The 21,176-nt window shown below is 45.8% G+C and overlaps 1 protein-coding gene across 1 annotated transcript in view; it reads left to right on the forward strand.

Annotated features, from left to right (window-relative positions):
- Positions 1-21,176, forward strand: part of Slc6a11 (solute carrier family 6 member 11) — a 133,526-nt gene that overhangs the window by 89,017 nt on the left and 23,333 nt on the right. The window contains exons 7-8 of the mRNA XM_008854892.1: positions 10,199-10,302; positions 14,446-14,570. Of these exons, the coding sequence (XP_008853114.1) occupies positions 10,199-10,302; positions 14,446-14,570 (229 nt within the window). The remainder of the gene's footprint in view (positions 1-10,198; positions 10,303-14,445; positions 14,571-21,176) is intronic.

Here is a 21,176-nt window from a genome sequence, read left to right on the forward strand (position 1 = left end):
ATGGCCTAAGTGAACTCTGAGCTTGTAGGCAGACCTAAGGGAGGCCCAAGCTGAGAAGTCATGGCTCTGAATCCTGTGCTAAGCCCTTGGTAAATGGGGCTCAGAGTCTCCTGTGATATGTTGAGGTAGGTGTGCACAACCACCAGGATTTTACCACATAAGACACCAAGAGTCACTGCCATGTACCCAGTGTCAGCCACCACCTATCCACTCCCTCTGCTGTCTGTTCCTGGGATACAGTCACTCAGCCTCCTGGGCAAAGGTCCAGCCACAGTGACCCCTGTTCCACACTGCACACACAGGGGCCACCAGGGTCAGCCTACACACCCAAACTTCCCCACCCCACAGAGCCAGTCGGCTCCTTACCGCCTGCAGCTCAGCCCTTCAAGCCTGATGACACTTTACTGGCAGGTTCTGGAGCAGCCTAGGGCTGACTGCCCAGGGAAGGGCTTGGCACCCAAAAAGCAGCAGAGCATGTTTCCAGTGGGGGGCCCTGGCCAAGAGCCCCTGCCTCTTCCCACCACCACCATCCTGCTGGCCCTGCCCACCCGCCCAGCACATTAGCATTTAAATATAGCCCAAGTGGGCACCCCAAACCCTCTTCCCCATCTAAGCCACCAGGGAGGAGTGTTTGAATCCTTCTCCTGGACTCGGGGCCCTCATAATGGCCATACTGTATTCACTGGCCTCTGTATGTGGCATTAGCGGAGAGAAGGAGCAGGAGCGCCTAGCAACCCGGAGGAGGCTGAGAAAGAGGTGGGAAGGAAGTGAATCTCATGTAATTATTCACTTCGACAAAAGCCGTTGTCAGGTACACACTGGAAACACAGCTGTTTTATTATTCCCCTAACCTACTTTTAATCCTTTCAGAGTCCTTCCCAATATAAAAGTTGAAAAGAAAGAGCTTAATTCAGCCATTTTCTGCCCAGCTATATAAGTTATGTTTTTTAATTGAAGGCTCCACTTATAAAAGTTGTGATGTGCTCTGTGTGTGTGTGTGTTTCTGTCTGTCTGTCTGTCTGTCTGAAGATAAAATATTAAAGAATAGGCTATGGGTCACTAAGCACTGCCCTGGCTCCCAGATCCAAAAGCCAAGTGCCAGATGCGCTGTTGGGTCTGGCGGTTTCCACACAGCATCTTGGCCAAGCCCTGGGAAGGCAGGAAACCTAGGAATGGAAAAATATTGGTCCTTTCTGTCCATCACTGGTGCCTGCTCTCATGGCCAGAGGAGGCAGGTGTGTGGACTACAGTGTTGGGTGTGTGTCCTCTTGGCGTGAAGGGAGAGAGAAGGCTGGGATGCTGGAGAGGATGTGGGAGTTTTTCTTAGCATAGTTGGGGAAGTGTCAGCTACCAGAAGATCAGAGTATCCCATTATATACTTTGTATTCATCTATCTTTTATGAATGAGGAAGCTGAGACTCTGAGACCGGAAGAAACTTACCCAGGGTTGCACAGCAGGTTGGCAGAAGAGTGGAGCTCCAACCTGGATCTGCCTACCCCAAAGCTTTGGCTCTTCACATGAAGTCCTACGAGGCTCAGCACAAGGCACCTGACAGAAGCAGTCTGGAGGAATTTAGCTTCTCAGCCAGTCTTTTGCTGATTCTTCCATTGTTCCCACTGGAAGGCACTGGTGTGCCTAAAGTGACCACACATTAGCCAGCGTCCATCTCTCCAGAACTGAAGAGGCAGGCCTTCCCCTCTCTCTTCTTACAGCCTTCTTCCTCTGGCTGCTGACTGACTCGCCTGTGCAAAAGGCAAAAGAACACTCACTGACTGTGGCAGTGCAGTCAAAGGGAGAATCTCATGTTATGTGCTTGGGCCACCCACGTCCCAGGCTCTGATACAGCTGATTGGAGCCACTGTGGTGACCAGGGTCACTGTCACCATACACCTACCCTAACTGATACCTTCGTGGGTTAGTACAGCCCACTCCAGGGCCAGGGCTGGGTCTGCTTTACGCACAGGACACAGCCCCCAGCTGTGACCAGCGGTGTATCTTTTGTAGACCTGGAAGTGCATTTCTGCAGGAGTTTATCTCACTGCCTCAGTAGCCTTTGAAGAACACACCTTCTCCTCTAGCCCACTCTCCTCCCCACCACCCATCCTCTGCCAGATGCTGCCCTCTCTCCATCTGTGTCTGTCTCTCCCACTACAGTGTAGGTGCCTTTTGGAGAGGAGCTGGGTGAAGCTTGGTCCCTATTAAAGCCCTGGTGCTCAGAACTTAGCCAAGCATCTGGTAGACACTCAGTACATATGTTCTGTTCAGCTTTTAACACATTGGCTAAACTGCTGTGGCTACTCTTAGTTCCCTAAACATGAAGCCTGATTCAGTTCTTTATGTGTGAGAAGATAAAGGACAAAATCCCCAGCTGTGCACAATGACCCATGGCCTGAGCACCCTGAGTTAGTCATATCTCTTCAAGAGACAACAAAAAGATACAGCTTTCTTTACCATACATGGAATAAATTACATACCACTGGGATCCTCAGAGATGTGGGAAGAGGGTGAGTGAGGTCCACCCACTCATGTCTCTAACCTGGGGACAGATGTCCACTCCAGGGCAGGTGCAGGACTTCTCAGCGCAACATTTTAAACTGCACTGTGTTGTCCCTGCTGACTAGGCTGTCCATTGTGAAACGTAGCCTCTGAGTGAGGGAGAAGAATTTGTTCTCTGGCCTCTAGTTGTCCTTGCTAGAGGGAGAAGCTCTGAGGAGACAGAGTGTCCTATTCCCCAACAACCTGAAGAGAAATCAGCCTCACAAACCTTAAGAAAGCTGGGTCCATTGTGAGGAGCAGATCCTTCCCTATGTTCTGCGGGATGGAGGGAGGTATGCTGGCTGCATGGTGGGGAAAGTCCACATTCAAAGGTTTCTGGAGGATCTGCATAGGAACATAAGTGGAGCCCCTCTCAGATTTCAGGTCTACTGGTTCCAAAGAGCCCTAACACATGTGCCACCTGCATGCCCAGTGGAACCCTCAGGACTTAGCAAGGACAGCTAGAGGCCAAATTCTTCTCCCTCACTCAGAACCTACATTTCACAATGGAGAAGAGTGGGGATAGAAAATAGGGAGCCATGATTTCAGAAAGCATCAGTGGCACCACCACCACTGTAGAAACATTTTCCCACTCACAGAAAAGAGAACCTTAGAACTGCAAGGCTGGAAAAATGTACACTGAACCACTTCCGTTCCTCACATGATACCATCCCCTCCGAGGGGCACAAGAAAATCTCTCACCTACACAAGAGCAGCAAAAGATGATTGTGGTCCAGTCCCACAAAAGTCATTATAAGAGAACGGTGAGAGTAGTGTTCCTGTGGGTGAAGAATACCTTCAGTAGACAGAGCCATGGGATAGCTGAACCCTGCAGCATCTCAGAACCAGCTGAAAGAGATTAAGGAGTAGATGGGCAAGCTGCAAAAAACACATCAGGGGACTGGAGAGATGGCTTAGCAGTTAAGAACTCTGGCTGTTCTTACAGAAGACCCAGGTTTGAATCCCAGCACCCACATGGCAGCTAACAACTGTCTGTAACTCCATTTCCAGGGATCCGACAGCCTCTTCTGTCCTCCACGGGCATTGCACGACATGGGTGCACTTACCTACATACAGGCAGTACATACATACACATAAAATAAAAATAAAAAATAGCCGGGCGTGGTGGCACAATCCTTTAATCCCAGAGGCAGAGGCAGGAAGATCTCAGATCTCTGTGAGTTCAAAGCCAACCTGGTCTACAGAAGTGAGTTCCAGGACAGCTAGGAAAGGTACATGTTATAGTTTGAACATAAAACATACCCTTTAGGCTCATGCATTGAATGCTTGGTATAAAGTATTTTTTAAAAACACATCAATAAATCATTAGACAAGAAGATTTCAGAAGAGCACACTAGAAAGGACAACTTGTGAAAGATAAAATTGAGCATAGCTGTGATAAAAATCACAAGGTGACAGAGGCTGGAAAGGAGAAAATAAAGGCTGAAGTCGTAGAAATAGATGCTCTTTAAAGGAGTGTAAGAAAAGTTGGTAAGTATAGATAATAGCCAAGAAGGTCCAGCATGCATACAGGCCTTAAAGAGACACAACTAGAGCAATAATTCAGGGTTTTATTTCCTGTGGATGGAAGACTTGAACTTACGCCTTTTTTGTTTTATTTATTTTATTTTTTTCTGTTGAGTCAGGGTCTCCCTGTAGTCCCTGCTGGCCTGGAACTTCCTGTATAGACGAGGCTGGCCTCAAACTCATCCACCTACCTCTGCCTCTGGAGTGCTGAGATTCAAAGCATGCGCCACAACACTGGTCTTTGAACTTACATCTTTTTCAATGTATTTTGTCCAAGGGCTGGGAATGGAGCTCAGCTGGAAGACTGCTTGCCTAACATGAACAAAGCCCTAGGTTTGATGCCCAATGCTACATAAATTGGGTGTGGTAATACACTCCTGTGATCCCAGCACTTGGGAGGTTTGAGGCCAGCCTGGGCTGCATGCCCTGTCTCAAAAATAAAATAAATTTATTTTAACTGATTCATAAAATGTAAAATTTGAGCATATTAATGGAGTACTAATGTTTCAAGGTATATATAAATTACATAATGCTTAAATTAGGTTAAACATACCTGTCTTTTCAAATATTTATCATTTGTTTATAGTAAAATCTTTCAAATTCCTTTCTTCTGGATTCCTTTGTTCTGTTTTTGCTGGGCTGGGGATTGAACCCAGGGCCTCCTGCATGTTAGACAAGCTTTCTGTCCCTGAACTATAGCCCCAGCCTTCTTCTGGCTTTTTAAGTGTACATGGTGATATTGTTATCTCTAGTCACCCTGCTGTGCTCACCGGGGGTTTCCTGCTCCCCACTGTGACTCAGTACCCATTGGTCAGCCTTTCCCCCTCCCTCCCCACCTCATCTCCCAGCTTCTGGTGCCCATCTGTCGCTCTGCTCTGTAGTTCTGTGAAGTTAAACTCTTTTTATAGTCCACATATTAGTAAAATCATGCAATCTTCTCTCCCTTTGCCTGGCTTATTTCACATAACATGATCCCCATCTATGCTGTTGCAAATGACAGGGTTTCATTCATTTCCACCCCCTACCACCCCTGAAATGGGAACTGAACCAGAGCCTTCCACATGCTAGGCCAGCACTCTACCACTGAACCACATCCCCAGCCTGCTTTCATTCCTTTTAATGACTGAACAGCATCCCACTGTGTATGTGGCACATTTTTTTATCCATTCATCACTTGATGGACACTTAAGCTGTTTGTATTTCCTGGCTGTTGTGAATAGTGTTACAATGCACACAGGAGTTCAGGGGTCTCTGAATTTATATACCACAAGCCTGGGAAAATCAACCCAGAATAGCCAATGTTAAGCCATATTCTAATAGTGCTACTGACTACCAAGGGAGAAGAAAAGCCTATTGGGTCTCCAGACACCGATGGTGAGTGCTTTATGAGAGGCAACTAATTAGACTGGCATCTCACTATACAGCAGCCCTTTGCTCCAGGAGCCAGCTGAGCTGCATGGTCAAGATGCTTAGGAAGGGTCTGGGGCACTTGGCTCATTGGTTAAAGGCACTTTCTGTGAAAATACAAGAACCCGAGTTTGAATCCCTAACACCCATGTAAAAAGCTGGGTATGGTTGCATGTACCTATTAACCCCAGAGCTGTAGGGGGCTGAAGCAGGAGATGCCAACCTAGCTCTATGTTCAGTGAGAGGCCCTGTCTCAACGAAATAAGGCAGCGAGTAGTAGGACTCCAGTCATTCTCCTCTGGCCTATGCACACGTACACACATACACATATACACCCATACACGTGTATGCATATGCCACACACACACATACATATATACCCATACATATGTATATACGTATACTGCATACATATGTGTGCATATGCCACATACACACATTCATGTGTATGCATATATCACTCACACATATGTGTATGTGTATGCCTCCCCCACACACACACATTTATTTTTTAGTAGTTTTTTTGTGGCTTTTTTTTTTTTTTTGAAACAGGGTCTCCCCAGCTGACCTGGAACTTGCTATATAGACCAGGCAGATCCACCTGCCTCTGCCCCTCAAGTGCTGGGACTAATGGCATGTGCCACTGCACTTAGCATATACATTTTTTTTGAATGGCACTCAGGAAAAGAAAGGGAGATGTGAGGATTTCCTATAAATCCAAACAAACCTTTATTATGAGCATGATAGTTTAGCTCTTAGGAGCACACAGAAGCACAGAACATGCTAACCCCAACCAACTTTTCCCAGGAATTTACTAGAGCACAAGCCAGAGACACCCAGACTGACTGGAGGGTGTTGATGTAACCTATCATCCATGGAATTCATACTAAATCATACACTATGTAATGGTTGAATGTTCCAGCAATCATGTATAAAAAAAATAGAAAACTGCAGAATGGGATGGTGCACACTTTTAGTCCCAGAACTTGAGAGACAGAGGCAGGCAGATCTCTGAGAGAGTGAGGCCATCCTGGCCTACATAAGTGAGTTTCAGGCCTCTGGGGCTACAGGGAGACCAGACCCTATCTCCAAAAAAAAAAAAAAAGCTGAGCTGAGTGCATGATAGTACACTCCTGTAACCCTGACACTTGGGCGGTAGAGGGAGGAGAATCAGGAGTTCAAGGCCAGCCTCAGCTTTATACCAAGTTCAAGACCATCCTGGGCTATATGAGACTCTATCTCAGGAAAAATGGAGAGCTGATGTGCAGAGTATCACAGAATGGGTTCGATATTTCTTGGTATTAGATGCTAGGGGACAGTGGAAGGAAGAGACAGGGCTCATTCAGTGTTGCTGACAGTGGACAGCCCAGGGGTAGTACTGAAGAGGGTGGCTGGAGTCCCCTGTAAGGAGGCTGACTCAGTGGGAACCATTAGAACAAAAGCCTCAGGCTTCTCACAATGGTGGCAGAGGAGCTAGAGGAAGTCTTAGGAGGACAGGCTGCTTCTCTCTCACCTGAACCTCCAGGCCCAGCATGACCTTTCTTTCCTGCTTCGAAGTCTGAGAAGGACTGACTTCTCCAGTAGCTCTCACTCACTGTCCTATTGGTCAAACACTCCCATACCCCATCTGCCTCCCCTCAGGAGTGGACACTTTGCTTTGTGAATGCTTCCTTTGTTTTGTCTGAGGACAGAGATGAACCTCATATGTAATTGTGCAGGCCTCTTAGTCTTGCACGGGGTTCTGCACATAGAAGCTACTCAATAAGTGCTCATCCTATTAATCCAGGAATAATTATGGCATTGTGGTTTATACTCTTGAGTTTTATTGGTAAAAATATTCAGTTTGAAACAACAGCAATCCAATCCAAATGACTTACGAAAAAGAGGAATTCATAGATGGAGGAATAATTTAGGGTAAGCAAATTTTAGGCCTGGCTGGATCTAAGAACTCAACTCCTATTAACATTATCTCTCTCTCTTGGCTCTAGACTCTGCTTTCCTGAAGGTTGTACCATAATTATTGCTTAATACCCCCACCAGGAAGGAAGGGGCTCTGTTCCATTACCTTCATTCCATGCACAACAGCTCTAGCAGAAATGGGATGGGGGAGCGGAACTGGGCTCATGAACTTAACTCAGTAGTTCATTCCTGTGACCTAGAGAAATGCTGTGGTTCACCAGGCAGGGGTCATGGGACAATCCTAGTCTTCCTCAGAATTGGGAAGGAGGAGGTTCCTAAAGGGAAGCTGAGATTTCATTACCCAAAAGGAAGCGATGGGTGCCGAACTTACGAGAAAATTATCTACAACAAGTGAAAACTCACACACAGGTTTGGGGGTATATGTCCTTGGGGTATGCAGACAAATATCTCCCTGGTCTTTTCTAACTCAGAGTTGAGGACTATAGGGGCCTCTGCTGAATAGTAGGGTTCAGACATGATGGCTGATCTGGCTTTCCCACCAGCCTTGGGACCTCTCTCCCACTGGCCTGTGGGAACAGTTAGGGAAGAGCCCTGAGCTCACAGAAACATTAACAATTGTAACTGACAAGTGATTGGTCAGCCACCATGCATCCCACAGGGTGCCACTGGGATGGGGCTCCCATTCCTGAGTCAATGATTGTACTGTTTTCTGCCCCTCCTGGTGGTCTTCTTGCTTTTGTAGGTAGAAAGAGGAATTCAAGAGGGAGAGGGTGGCAAATGGGGAAACTGAGGCAGGGTAGAAGAGTTAAAAACATATTCATCTCTCCCTTCAACCTTTAGCAATTTTCTGTCGGAGCCTTCTTGCCAACAGGTGGACATCATGGAGTGCCTGGCCTTTGGAAAACTCCCTCCCTGATAGATATTTCTTCACTGCTCCCCTAGCTCCTACTTGCCCCTCACAGCAACCCTTCGTGAACTTGGTGGTTTTTCTTTTGTGTTTTCTTTATCATTTCTTGTATATACACATACACGCATGCACACACAGAGACACACACACACACACCAACACGCTCACCCTGTGCTCCTTGTTAGCTCTGATGCTCTAGACCCAGCCAGCCTGAGTAAGGGGAGATATACAAGCTCGCTCAGCATCAGAAGCCCTGTTTGTCTGTTGTCATTGAATGGTTTAACAAACATGAGCAGACCCAGGTAGAGTGGCCTGTTGTGTTTGAGCAAATCCTTGAGATGGGGAGGGAGGGCTCTCAATTGGAATAAAGTGCTCTGGGACCCCACAGGCAGTGGGACAATGTGAAAGAGAAAACTATCCTCTGGGGCACCCCAGAATAGGAATCAGTAAGGGTTATCACTTTGAAAAATGACTTACCAGCCAGAGCTGCCTCAGGAAGAGAGATGCATGTCACTCTCTGTCACTGCCAGCAGTCAGACAGCTGCTGTGTGTCAGAAGGACTTCGAAGGGAGCCCATGCTAGGGAGTGAAAGAGCACCAGATTCAGAGGCTAGCTCCAAATCTGAAGTGGCAGACTGGTGACGCTTCATCTTTAGAAATGGGTCTGTGCATTTTCACCCACCACGTCCCAGCTGTGTGGTGTTAGACAGGTTACCTACCCTCTCTGTTCCTCTGCTGTAGAAGCCTGAGAGCACCCCCTGCATAGGGCTGCTGTTGATATTCAATGCAGGGTCCCTGGCACATTAAAAGTGCCTAATAAGGGTGGCTGCTGTCTATGTTTAGTGCCAAGGCTGGTCCCCAGATGGCGCTGGATGCCTAGCCTGAATCCCAGCTGCTGAGCTTGAGTTTCAGCTGTGGCTTTCCTTGGAAACTTCTAGGTGCTAGGCTCAGAAAGAGCCTGGGAGAGGATGTGCTTGAAAAGCTACCATGATTCTTGCGGTTTGGGTCACACTGTCCACAGGAGTTTTTGTCAGAGGGGACCTTGCCAACTAAGAAGCTGGTGATGATACACACCCCTCAGGAAGCTGAAATTAAAGAACCTGTTTTGTAAGCTAATGGACATGTGCACCCTCATGCATGCAACACACACACACACACACACACACACACACACACACACACTCACACTCAGGGCAGCTTCTCCCAACACCGTGTCTGCACAGTCTTGGGATAGTTTGCTCTGGTTATTTCAGTAATCAAGAATAGAGCATTTGTTTGGGTTTCAATGTATCTAGCATAGGAACAGGACCTGTGCATGGGGGTCACACTCCTAACCACACTCATTCTCACAGCAGGCCTGACAGGGATGCTCCTCTCCTGCTTTGCAGGTGAAATCAAGCCTCAGAGAGGTTACTTTTTCAAAGTCACACAGCTGGAGCCAGAGCCCTATGATTCCAATTCTTTTCCTTGTTTATTTTTGGAAACAAGGTCTTGCTGTGTATCTCTGGCCAGCCTAGAACTCACTAAACCAACCAGGCTGGCCTCAAACTGGCAGTGACCGTCTTGGTTCTGCCTCCAGAGTACAAGGATTACAGGAATGTGCTGCCAGGCCCAGCTCAATATATTCAAATACTTGCTATGTAGTGGGATGTGATCCACAACCTTTGGAAAATTCTAGAATCCTTTAAGGACATTTCTTTTTAGTGAGGTGGTCTCCAAGAACCAAAATACTTTGAAAGGGATTCCTGAGAAAAGTGGGGCATTTGGTATTGCCTTCTTGGAGTAGCTTTGGCATGAAGTGGGCTGTAGAGAGCAAGCCCTCTCCTCCTGTGTCTGACTCTCTCTCGCTCTCACTCTTGCTGGCTCTTGCTTTCTCTTTGCCCATGTTTTTGTGTCCTCCAGGTGTGGGTGGATGCTGGGACACAGATCTTTTTCTCCTATGCCATCTGTCTGGGCTGCCTGACCGCTCTGGGAAGTTACAACAGTTACAACAACAACTGCTACAGGTGAGCTGTCTACAACTCCCAGGGCCCTGTAGTGGGCTCGTTCCCCCATTTGAATGTCCACCCAGCAGGGCCCAGGACACAGCTGCTTGTCAGTCCTTCCCAGAGACCTTCACAGAGGTCTCCAGCAGGTCTGTGAAAATGTCACATGTAAGAGGAGTTTGTTCCAGGCTGCTCAGCTAATCCACCCCAGTCTTGGTCAGGCCTAGGTGCCAGCTCGTGCAGCGTAGATTCAGATTTCAGGGGATGAGCAACTTTGTCCCAAAGATACACAGGGACAAAACTGGCACAACCCAAGTGTCCTCACACTGAGGACATTGTTTCTTCCTCGTGTTGCTTCTCTTGTGCCCATTAGGACCCTGTCCTGCCCCACGTGGAGCGACTGGGCCCCCCTCACCCATGCTCTTCCTGGCCCCCTGCAGCTGGTCACACCCAGAGCTGGGAGGGGTTCAGGTGGAGGAAATGGAGGCTGTGAATCTTGGCTGCTCGGACTCTCATGTTTGCAGCAGCCTGAGAGCCACCATGAGGCTGAGGCCCCCCACAGAGGCCAGGGAAATCAAGTGCACCCTGGTCCCTGGCTGTGATGAGTCTGTCTGTTGATGTCTGTATAAGTAAGAACTTAGCATCTGGCGCACAAGTCAATACTCATGAGTAGATAGAAAGAATGTAGCTTCCTGAGAGCCCAGGAGTCCTTCCTTGGGGACAAGACCATGAAGTGATGATGGTGTGCCACCACAGGTATAGACCAGCTGAGCAAGGACGTGACACCATATATCCACCTATGTACCAGTTAGTTATAAAGTGAAAAAATTTGAAAGGGAACTATCCTAAAGTAAGGGATAAAATACTGATTTGGGAGATGTGAAAGAATGAAGCAATCATCAAAAAATAAATTCCTAAAGAAGGGAGTGACAGGTCCACATGAACACGCACAGTTTTTAAAACTTCCAAAGAAACAACTGAAGACATTCAAAATGCCATACCCAGAAGCTGGGCCACAAAGGTGGTGGGGAGGTGAATTTTCTGAGTAAATATTGCTTTTATAATTGAAAAAAATAATGAGCCAGGAGAGCAAAGCATAGTAATGCTTTGCTAGTAAGCCTCCCAGCAGTGGGGAGGCTGAAGCAGGAGGATTGCTGTGAGTTTGAGGCTAACCTGAGGTACATATGAATTCCAGGATAGCCTGAGGTACAGAGCAAGACCTGTCTCAATCCTATCCTTCTCCCTACCCCAGCAAGGAAAATCAAATAAGTAAGATATCATCTATGTATTATTTTATCTCCAAATAAAATGTGAGAATTGTTTATGAAATTAGAAGGTTTAATAGCAATGCATAACATGTTGAAGGGGCTTAGACAGCGGTGTGTAAAGATGAATGAGACTGTTTCTTTCAATCAGCAACTTGGCAGCAATTTGAAAATGCTCCGTGTTCTGTGTGGGTGTGAATCCACGTGAGGGGCCCTTCCCACTCCATAGCTATCACAGTGAGCAGGATTTTTCCTTCTTTGCCTGTAGCTCAGCAGAAGAAAGCAGATGCCTTAAGCTACAAAATGTGTTTCCAAATTGTTCTGCAAACAGATCTGCCTAGCAGTAAATTAATCCCCTCTTTGATAGCATAGTCCCCCTCCTAGCAGCCAAGCACCCTCACGCAAACCCAACTCAGCTCCCATGAACTTCAAAGCCCTAATTACATAAGCCTCACACAGACAGAGGGCACTGGTGGAACAGCCAGGCCAGGAAGGGCCTAGCACTGCTCAGCTGGGTGTGCTCCCAGGTGGGGGATGGCACCTAGGTTCCACACTGGAAGGGACCCAAGGTCCCTCAAGAGCTTCTTTGATACAAGAAAGCAATCTGAGAGGTCTGTGGGAAAGATGGGATTTTGTAGATAGGGATATTTGCCTTCTGCCTTCTGCATCAGGAGGTAACTGCCCACAGCCAGTCCTTGGAAGCCTTGATTCTTAGAAGTATCTTCATTTGTCCCCTAGAAGGGGCTTCTGAGGAACTGGATTCCCAGCCACAGTTCATGACAATGAGACTTGGCCTTGGGGCCTACCTCGTTTCAGGATTTGGAGGACCTAATGCAGGGCCAGCACGCAGTAGTTCGTTAAAGATGATATGGGAAAATTCTAGAAGATAGAGTGTGGAATAAGTACTCTCCAGATCCTCTTATTCCCACTAATAGATAAGTCTAGTCCATTTGGCTTTAGACTTGAGGACCAAGTGCAAGGAGAGTGGTTCCTGCCACCTCAGGAGTACCTTGACCTTCTTCTGGGCAAAAGCTGAATGTCCTCAGGAGCACAGTTAAATCAGGTTTGCAAATGGCATCCTTATGTCTAGCAACCCAGCCAAGGAGATGCCAGAAGTGGTCTTTAAAGGGACTTGTATCAGTCATCCACTGCTACAGTAATTCTGTGTGATAAACAACCCCAGCTCCAAGGGCTGAGCACTGTTTTCATTGCTCCCAGAATGGGGTTGGCTAGGGAAAATGTCTTTCTGGCTGTGAATAGATGGGTTTGGCTACAGACTAGGCTCAAATCTGCTCCCTCTTGTGTGTGCATCCTGGGGTTCAGGCTGAAGGGACAGATGTTCCCCCTGGGGAATTCTTCCCATGTAAAATGACAGGAATGATTAAAGACAAGCCCAACTAAGAACATAGAACTCACATCTCTGTGACATCAGCTAACGTCTTACTGTCCCAAAGCAAGTCATGTGACCAAGACCAAGCCAGCGGACCTGGGACTTCTACTCAACCCCCAGGAAGAATGTAGGAGCATGAGTGACAACCTGTTCAAGATGTGATCCTGTACAAGGCCCTCAAGGCCCTGCTAACAAAGAAAAGACTTTGCAGAGTGAATCCCAGTTCCAGGTTCCTGACTCTGTCTGATGCTTTCTCCACTGTACCCACATTACCAGGATCACTATTGGTTAGTCACCAGCATTAGTGTCACCTTTGGTTGCATTACAAAAAGCATGGTGCAAGGAGAAGAGAGAAGAGTCTTAGTCCTGCACGTGACAGTTGTAGAGACTCTGGGCAAGCTGGAATACATTATAGAGATCGGGGCAGAATAAAGGCTTAGTAAGAGAATGGGGCTGTTAACTCACAGAATACAAAGTTCAAAGAGCTCTGGGTCTCCATCTGCATACCACCCAAGGCTGAAGGAGCTCCAGGCTATTATGGAAGGTTACCCGAAGCCTTTCTGTGGTTAAAGCAGACTTTGTACAGTTCCATGTCAAGACATTCTGTGTGCTTTCAGCCAAAAGCACCATCCCCAGGAAGAGAGGGCTATGGAGACAGCAAACCCCAGCTCCCTGGGAAGGCTACAGTGTCATTCCACTCTGAGAAGTGGTTGGTCAAGGTCATGCCACCCTTACAGAGCAGGAAGCTGACATGCACCCTGAGCCCTCCTACTGCAGAGGCTGAGTTCTGAAACTGCAGTAGGAGGGCTCAGGGTTCCAGGCCACCAATTTCATCTTGGGGTCTGGTTTCTCCCTGGTTGTGGCTTTATTTTGGGCTCCCAGCTGGTAAGTCTCTCTCAAGAACAAGGCATAGTCGCTGCTCAGATAAGTCACTGCATGAAGTGGCTCAACTAGCAGAGTCCACTCCCAGCAGCAACAGAGCAGAGCCTGTGCAGGGCAGGATGCAAGGTGTTGCTTGGTAACAAGTTCCATCAGGATGGGTGTCACCATAAAACCTCTTCCCCAGGAGCTGCAGGAGCTGCAAGCCTAAGTTATGCAGTCACTTCTCATATGGAGTTTTCTCCTACCCTCTGAGCTTGGTGACTTTGGGAATACAGTCCCCTCCTACTGTCTCTGGCTTTCTCCCAGGGATCAGAACAGTGTTGGTTTGTCTCCAGGTCTTTCCTATTGATCTATATTTCACTTGGAACCAGACCCCCTTCCTCCCTTCTGTCACACCTCTCTCCCTACCTTGACCAGAGACCCATCATATCTTCCAACAGTGCAGGGAAAACTGTATAGCTATGGGCTAGCCATCTGCCCTTTCTCTGAACCACGGGTGTCTCATCCTATCCATGCCCTAGATGTCCTGCCTACCCCACAGTGTGCCCTGAGTTTGGATGGAGAAGGTTCTGGCAGGTGCCTATTCTGCCCCCTCTGAAACAAGTCCCTCTGGCTGCTTTCCCACAGGGATTGTATCATGCTGTGCTGCCTGAACAGTGGTACCAGCTTCGTGGCCGGGTTTGCCATCTTCTCTGTCCTGGGTTTCATGGCGTATGAGCAGGGAGTGCCCATAGCCGAGGTGGCAGAGTCAGGTAAGTTTGTAGGGGTGGGTGTGAAAGATCCAAGCACATGGGTACCCTGGAGGGTGAGGACAGTGTGATCACTATAGTCTTCCTGTCCTGGGCTCTTCTCTCAGGAAGTGGCCACACCCTTCACCCATAGCCCAGCTGCCCCCAGGGGAAACCTGGACCTTTCTCGTTAGGAAGCCAAAGCCTTCATGCATTCCCCAGCCTTGTTGCCTACTGGCCCCCATCGCCATTCACCTTTCACATGCTCCATTTGCACTCCAACCCGAGGTGTGCTGTTTATGAAGTGGCCTTCCTCAGTGTCTACTCTGAGCATAGCCCTGCAAGGCCCAGCTGCTGGGGCTGTCCCACCCTCTTCATTCCTACAGGTCCACTCTTGCCCACCTCAGGGTCTGCCTTACTTCTTCAGAATAACCACAGACTCTTTGCACATGCTGCCCCCATGCTTAGAGAGCCTGCCTCCCACTCTCCTCTCCCCTGTTCTGCATAGAGAATCCCCAGAGACTTCACAGCCTCGAGTGCAGTTGATGTGTTTGCATCAAACCCATCATGAGCAGGGTGGTGGTACACAATAATGATTTATATGACCCTTGGATTTTTGGAAAATACACTGCAGCAGAAAAATACAAAAGTAGTTTCTGTTTCTGTGGAAGCTGGAGCTGGACTCTGAGCTCAGATGAGTACATAGCTGTTTACCAATAAGAATGTCCAGTGGCCATTTGAGAAGAGAATTACATGTGTCTGGCCTCCTGGGCCTCTGACTATGCAGTGCCCTTCCTGCCCATTCCTGGGGACATCCACCCCATCCCTGGTTCTGAGGTAGCTGGTCCCAGGTGTGACTGTTCCTGTTCTCTGACACAGTCCAGGGCTGCATCCCTGTGGTCTCCAAGCTGCGCAGGCCAGTGCATGTGGCCTCACAGGAAGAAGCCAGGTCCTGAGCTCTGCTTCAAGGCTACTTGGCCATCTTTCTGGATGCTGAGAATTGAAGACAGACAGTCCCTAAGGAGGTTGGGTCATAGCTAGAGCAGAAGGTGTCAGTGTGATCACAATGCTCAGATGTTGGCACCTGCCCTTGGGGTGGGAGCTGCCTTACATACTACCGCATACTGTACTACACTTAGCTGATGAAAGTGGAACTATTGTTATTGGACCTCACAGAAGAGCCAGTGGAGGCTCAGAGCGATCACTTACCCCAGGCCACACAGGCTGTAAGGGACAGTACTGGGGCCTAACTGAGGCCATCTGATTCTCATGCTAACCTCTCCTGCCCAGTCTGGCACCTCATAAAACAGCCCACCCTGCAGGGGAGCCCTGTGAAGGGGATCTTGATTTTGCTGGCACTTCACAGAGTACGCTTCCCTGAGGGGAGCCCTGCAAAGGAGGCCCTGACCTCTCTGCAACTCTGCTTTCTCTGAGAATCCACTTCTACCACTGTAAAAGGAAGGTCCTAGATGCCACTTCAATGAGGGGAGAGCTACACAGAATCAATCAGTCACTGACCATTTTTATCCTTATTTCTGTTTGATCCCTGGGTCTTGGAGAGGAGTCACAGACTGGTTGTCAAAGTCAACTAGAAATAAATCTTTGTCCCCCTTTATTGCAAGTTGGAAGCACATTTCATGTAGAAAGCTACAGAACTGCCAACAGAGGGAGAAGCCCCATGTGACACCTGCAGTGTCCTGGGCTTCACTTGGATTTCCCACATGTGTATCACTGAGAATGTGGTGGGCAGACCCTGGCATGTGACCCTGGTATGATTCAGGCAGAGTTCCTCCACTGACAGCTCGGCAGGAGTCTTCTACTTCAGAGACTAGGCCTATTGTGAGTTCTAATGGTATCCATTAAGTGGATTTGAACCTTCCCTGACTTCCTCAACCCTGCTTGCCAGGCCCTAAGTTGACCATTTTCACACCACCTCATGGCATCTTTGCAGGGTCAGCTTTGTGAGAGCTTTAGTCATGGCTGTGCTTACTTCACCCTGCATACCTCCACTGGGCACCATTCCCATAGGGTCCCCTGGGCTCTATACATGAGGACTCTGGCTCATCATATAGCCCATACATAGCACAGCCTGGATCTGGCCTCTCTGAGCCCCACATGCCTGCAACACTTCTGATACCAGATAGGAAATCCTGGTCTGTGCCCTGATTGGTGGAGTGTATCAGACTGAGATCTTCTCCAGGAAGACTTGCTGCCTGGGGAAAATTCAAATTTCAGCTAAGTAGTCACCCTGGCTTTATTCAGAAGGACCTGTACTCACTTTGTGAGGAATGGGTTTTAGGACATTCTTTATTTAAATAGCCATCAAAGCATTCCATGGGATGTCCTGGAACACTGTGAACTTCAGGCAAGGGTTATTTTTATCCTATTCTGAGTCCATTGCCCAAGATTTTCTGACCTTTTTCAAATGTTCCCAGACTATCTCTCTGAGTTTGTTACAATCTGGGTAATCCTGGATTTTGCACAGTTTGTAGTTGGGTTTTGATTTGTAATGTAGTCTGATCATCTCTGTCTTCTAATTGAAGTATTTGGTCCTTTCAAATTTTGTACATATTAATATAGTGAGGTCCTGACATCTGTTTCAAGGCAGAAGTGGAAATTGTCAGCTGAATAATGAAAGCACAAAGTGATACATTATAAACTGTAAATTCACTGTGATAGGTACTCATATATTGCTGGAAGCCCAAATGCTTATAAAATGATAAAACAGAGCTAAAATGCAATAGATAAAACCAAATGCTAAAAAACAATGATTAGCCCAAAAGAAGGGAAGAAAAGCACAATAGAATAAAATGAAGCAAAGGAGACAAAAAAAGAAGGCCAAAAATAAGTCAAATGATAACATTATACTTAAACCTAACCATAACAATGATTACAATAAATGTAAATGAACCAAATATGTCAATTAAAAGATTGAAATTGTCAAATTAGAATTTTTTATTAAAAAACAGACTCCAGGGCTGGAGCTATGGCTCAGTGGTTAAGAACACTGGTTGTTCTTGCAAAAGACCCAGGTTCAAATCCCATTACCCACATGGCAGCTAACAACTGACCGTAACTCCAGTCCCAGGGAATCCGACAGCCTCGTCTGACCTCCACGGGCATTGCACGACATGGGTGTAGTTACCTACATGCAGGCAATACATGGATACACATAAAATAAAAATGATGAATAAAATATTTTTTAAAAAAGACTACAACTACAGGATGTCTAAAAGAGACATACTTTAAAAGTACAGATAGGCAAAATATAATGTAAAAATAAGAAAAAAGATAAAATATATAAATAATTAGTAATAGAAAATTGGTTTGGCTATAGACAAAGGAAATTTCAAGTTAAAGAGTATTGCTAGAGATAAAGGGAGACATTTAATAAAGGATAAAGGGGGTTATTCATTAGGAGACTCTAACAGCACTGAATATGTGTGCACCAAATAACAGAACTGAAACATATAAAATTAAAATAACACGATTAAAGGAGAAAATAGATAAATTCATGCTCACAGTGGGAGATGTTAACATTCCTATGTGAATAATAGAGCCACTACAGAATAGACAGATCTTAATGCTGTTAGCCACACTGACTTAATTGGCATTTATACAACTTTGCATCCAACAACTTCAGAGTAAATTCTTTTCAGGTGAACAGAGAACACTAACAGACCATATACTGAGGTACAAAATAATTTTTAATTGTGATGGTTTGAATGAAAATGCCCCCCATAGGTTCCAAGTGTTTGGACATTTTGTCCCCAGATGGTGATGCTGTTTTGGGAGTTTTTAGAAGGTGTAGCTCTCCTGGAGGAAACACGTCACTGGGGGTGGGCTTAAAGGGTTCTTAAGCCTTGCCGGAGCTCCAGTTGCTCTCTTGCTTCCTGTGCCTACATGATGATGTGAGAGCTTAGCTTCTGCTGCTCCTGCTCCAGCTACCTCCAGCCACCATGCCCCCCTGCTATGACAGACTGTAATTCCCCTGGAAACATAAGCACAAATAAACTCTTTCTTCTATACATTGCTTGGGTCAGTGTTTCTATCACAGCAACAGAAAAGTGACTAATACATTAATGTATTTTAAAAGATTGAAATTATGTAGCATACGTTCTCTTGCTACTGCTGAATTACATTATAAATCCATAACAAAGAAGGTATCTAGAAAGTCCTTAAATATGTTTAAGTTAAACAGTATACTTCTGTATATGGTTCAAAGCCTATGGTTCAAAGAAGAAAATATCTCAAACTGAATGGTAATGAAACATATCAATATTTTGAGATATAGTTAAAAGTACTTGTAACAAAATGTATAGCTTTAAATACCTGTATGATAAAAAAGAAAGGACTTAAATTGAAAAAAAAAAAGCCCTAGGTTTCTATCTTAAGCTGAAAAGGAAGTACAAATTAAGTGCAAGATAAATAGCAGAAAAATCATAAAGATAATATATGTGGCCAAAAGAGAATATTTAAAGGCCAAAACTGTTAGAAAAGATACAGAAAAATCATGATCCTTTAGTGAGACTGACCAAAGAAAATACAAATTGCTATTGTATTAGTTAGTTAGTTTTCTATTGCTGTGATAAAATGCCATGACCATCAACAACTTAAGGAAGAGTTTATTTGGCTTACAGCTTCTGAGGGAGAGTCTATCATGGTGGGAAGATATGGTGTGGTGGCAGGAGTAGGAAATTGAGAGAGTACATCTCAACCACACATAGGAAGCAGGGAGAACTAGCAGGAAGTGGGGCAAGGCAATAAACTCTCAAAGCCCACCCCTCATGATGTGCTTCCTCTAGCAAGGCTGCAACTCCTAAATGTTTCATAATCTCAATGTCACCAACTGGGGACCAAGTGTTCATTTCATATACATGAGCCTATGAGGGACAGTTCTCATTCTAACACCACAGATAATATTAACAATGAAAGAAGAGATTGCTCAGTGGGTAAAGGCACTTGCCACACAAGCCTGATGACCTGAGTCTGATCCCTGAAACCCACATAAAGGCAGAAAGAGCACACTGACTCTGCAAACTTGTCCTCTGACCCTCACACATGCATTCTCGCACATCATGCATACACTCACACACAATAATAATTTTTTAATGTTTTAAAATTTTTTATTATTTTTATTTTATGTGTATGTGTGTATTTCCTGCATGTAGGTAAGTGCACCCATGTCATGCAATGCCCGTGGAGGTCAGACAAGGCTGTCAGATTACCTGGGACTGGAGTTATGGACAGTTGTTGGCTGCCATGTGGGTGCTGGGATTTGAACCTGGGTCTTCTGCAAGAACAGCAATGTTCTTAACCACTGAACCATCTCTCTAGCCCCCAAGTTTTCATTATTTTTTTAAAGAATGGAAAGAGAGGGCTACAGATCCCACATACATTAAAATGACAATGAGTAATATAAGTTAATATAGTGGATCATATAGGTTATGTGGACAAAAGGCACTGTGCTAAAACTGACTCAAGAAGAAAAGAAAAACTGAATAGCTTTTTTAGAGAAATGATTTCATTATTTAAAACTTTTCAGGCTAGGGAGGTGACTCAGTAGGTAAAATGCTTGCTATACAAGCATGAAGACCTGAGTTTGAATCTCCAGAACCCATATAAAAATCCAGGCATGGGTGGGAGAAGGTAAAGATACACAGATCTCTAAAACTCATTTGCCAGTCAACCTAACTGACTCAGTGGGCTTCAGGATCAGTGAAAGACCCTGTCCTAAAAAGAAAGACACCCAGTATGAACCTTGGGCCCCCACATGTACCTACACACAACAACCCCCTTCCCCCACACACACATTTTGAGGAAGGAAAGACTGAGTATTAAGGACAATGGCAGGATATTATCTTTTTTTTTAAGTTTTTGTATTTTGTTTTGGGGTTCTTTTTGTTTTTTTAAATTATTTATAACCACATACTTAGAAGGAGCATTTCATTACATCAGCATTGACATATTCAATAACAATTTTCTGAGCTAGGATGCATCTCTTACAAAATTGGCTGTACATTTTTAGGTTTACAGTTGAATTACAGTTGAATTAGGTTTACAGTTATACAATATTGTACTCAGTATAAACCCTATAAGACATAACATTAAATGAGGTTTTAACCTTTAAAAAAAGATCTCCATTTCATTATTAAAATACAGACTTTCATGCAGAAAACTTTATTTTTAATGAAATTGACATTAAGATGTTTGTGCATGCATTTCTAATCTCTATATATCAGATTATTACTAGTCACAGTCGGTTAATTTCTGAGCTCTTTGGCATCTGAGCATGGATATAAAGTCATCAGATAGATTTCAATGATAATGTTTTTCACATCAACAAATTTTTATGCTTTGAAGAATTATTTTTTAATCATTTTTTTAAATTTTTCACTTTCCAGGTAGCACCCTCCCATAGCCTTCCCCCCCCACTCAACTAGAGTCCTTATACTCTGATATCCCTGCTACTGTCTACTGTGTTGTCAGCACCCCCAGCCTTTCCCCACTACTTGTCCTTCTGGTGAATCTCGTCAGCCTATCTCGAGGTCTTCGTTTTAGGAGGGTCAGCTGTTCCTCATCTAGCAGTATTCAGCTGTCAATATTCCTTTGGATAAGACTGGGGTCTGC

The sequence above is a fragment of the Nannospalax galili genome, unplaced genomic scaffold (genome assembly GCF_000622305.1).
Source record: "Nannospalax galili isolate Female #2095 unplaced genomic scaffold, S.galili_v1.0 scaffold406, whole genome shotgun sequence".
NCBI classification, from domain to species: domain Eukaryota; kingdom Metazoa; phylum Chordata; class Mammalia; order Rodentia; family Spalacidae; genus Nannospalax; species Nannospalax galili.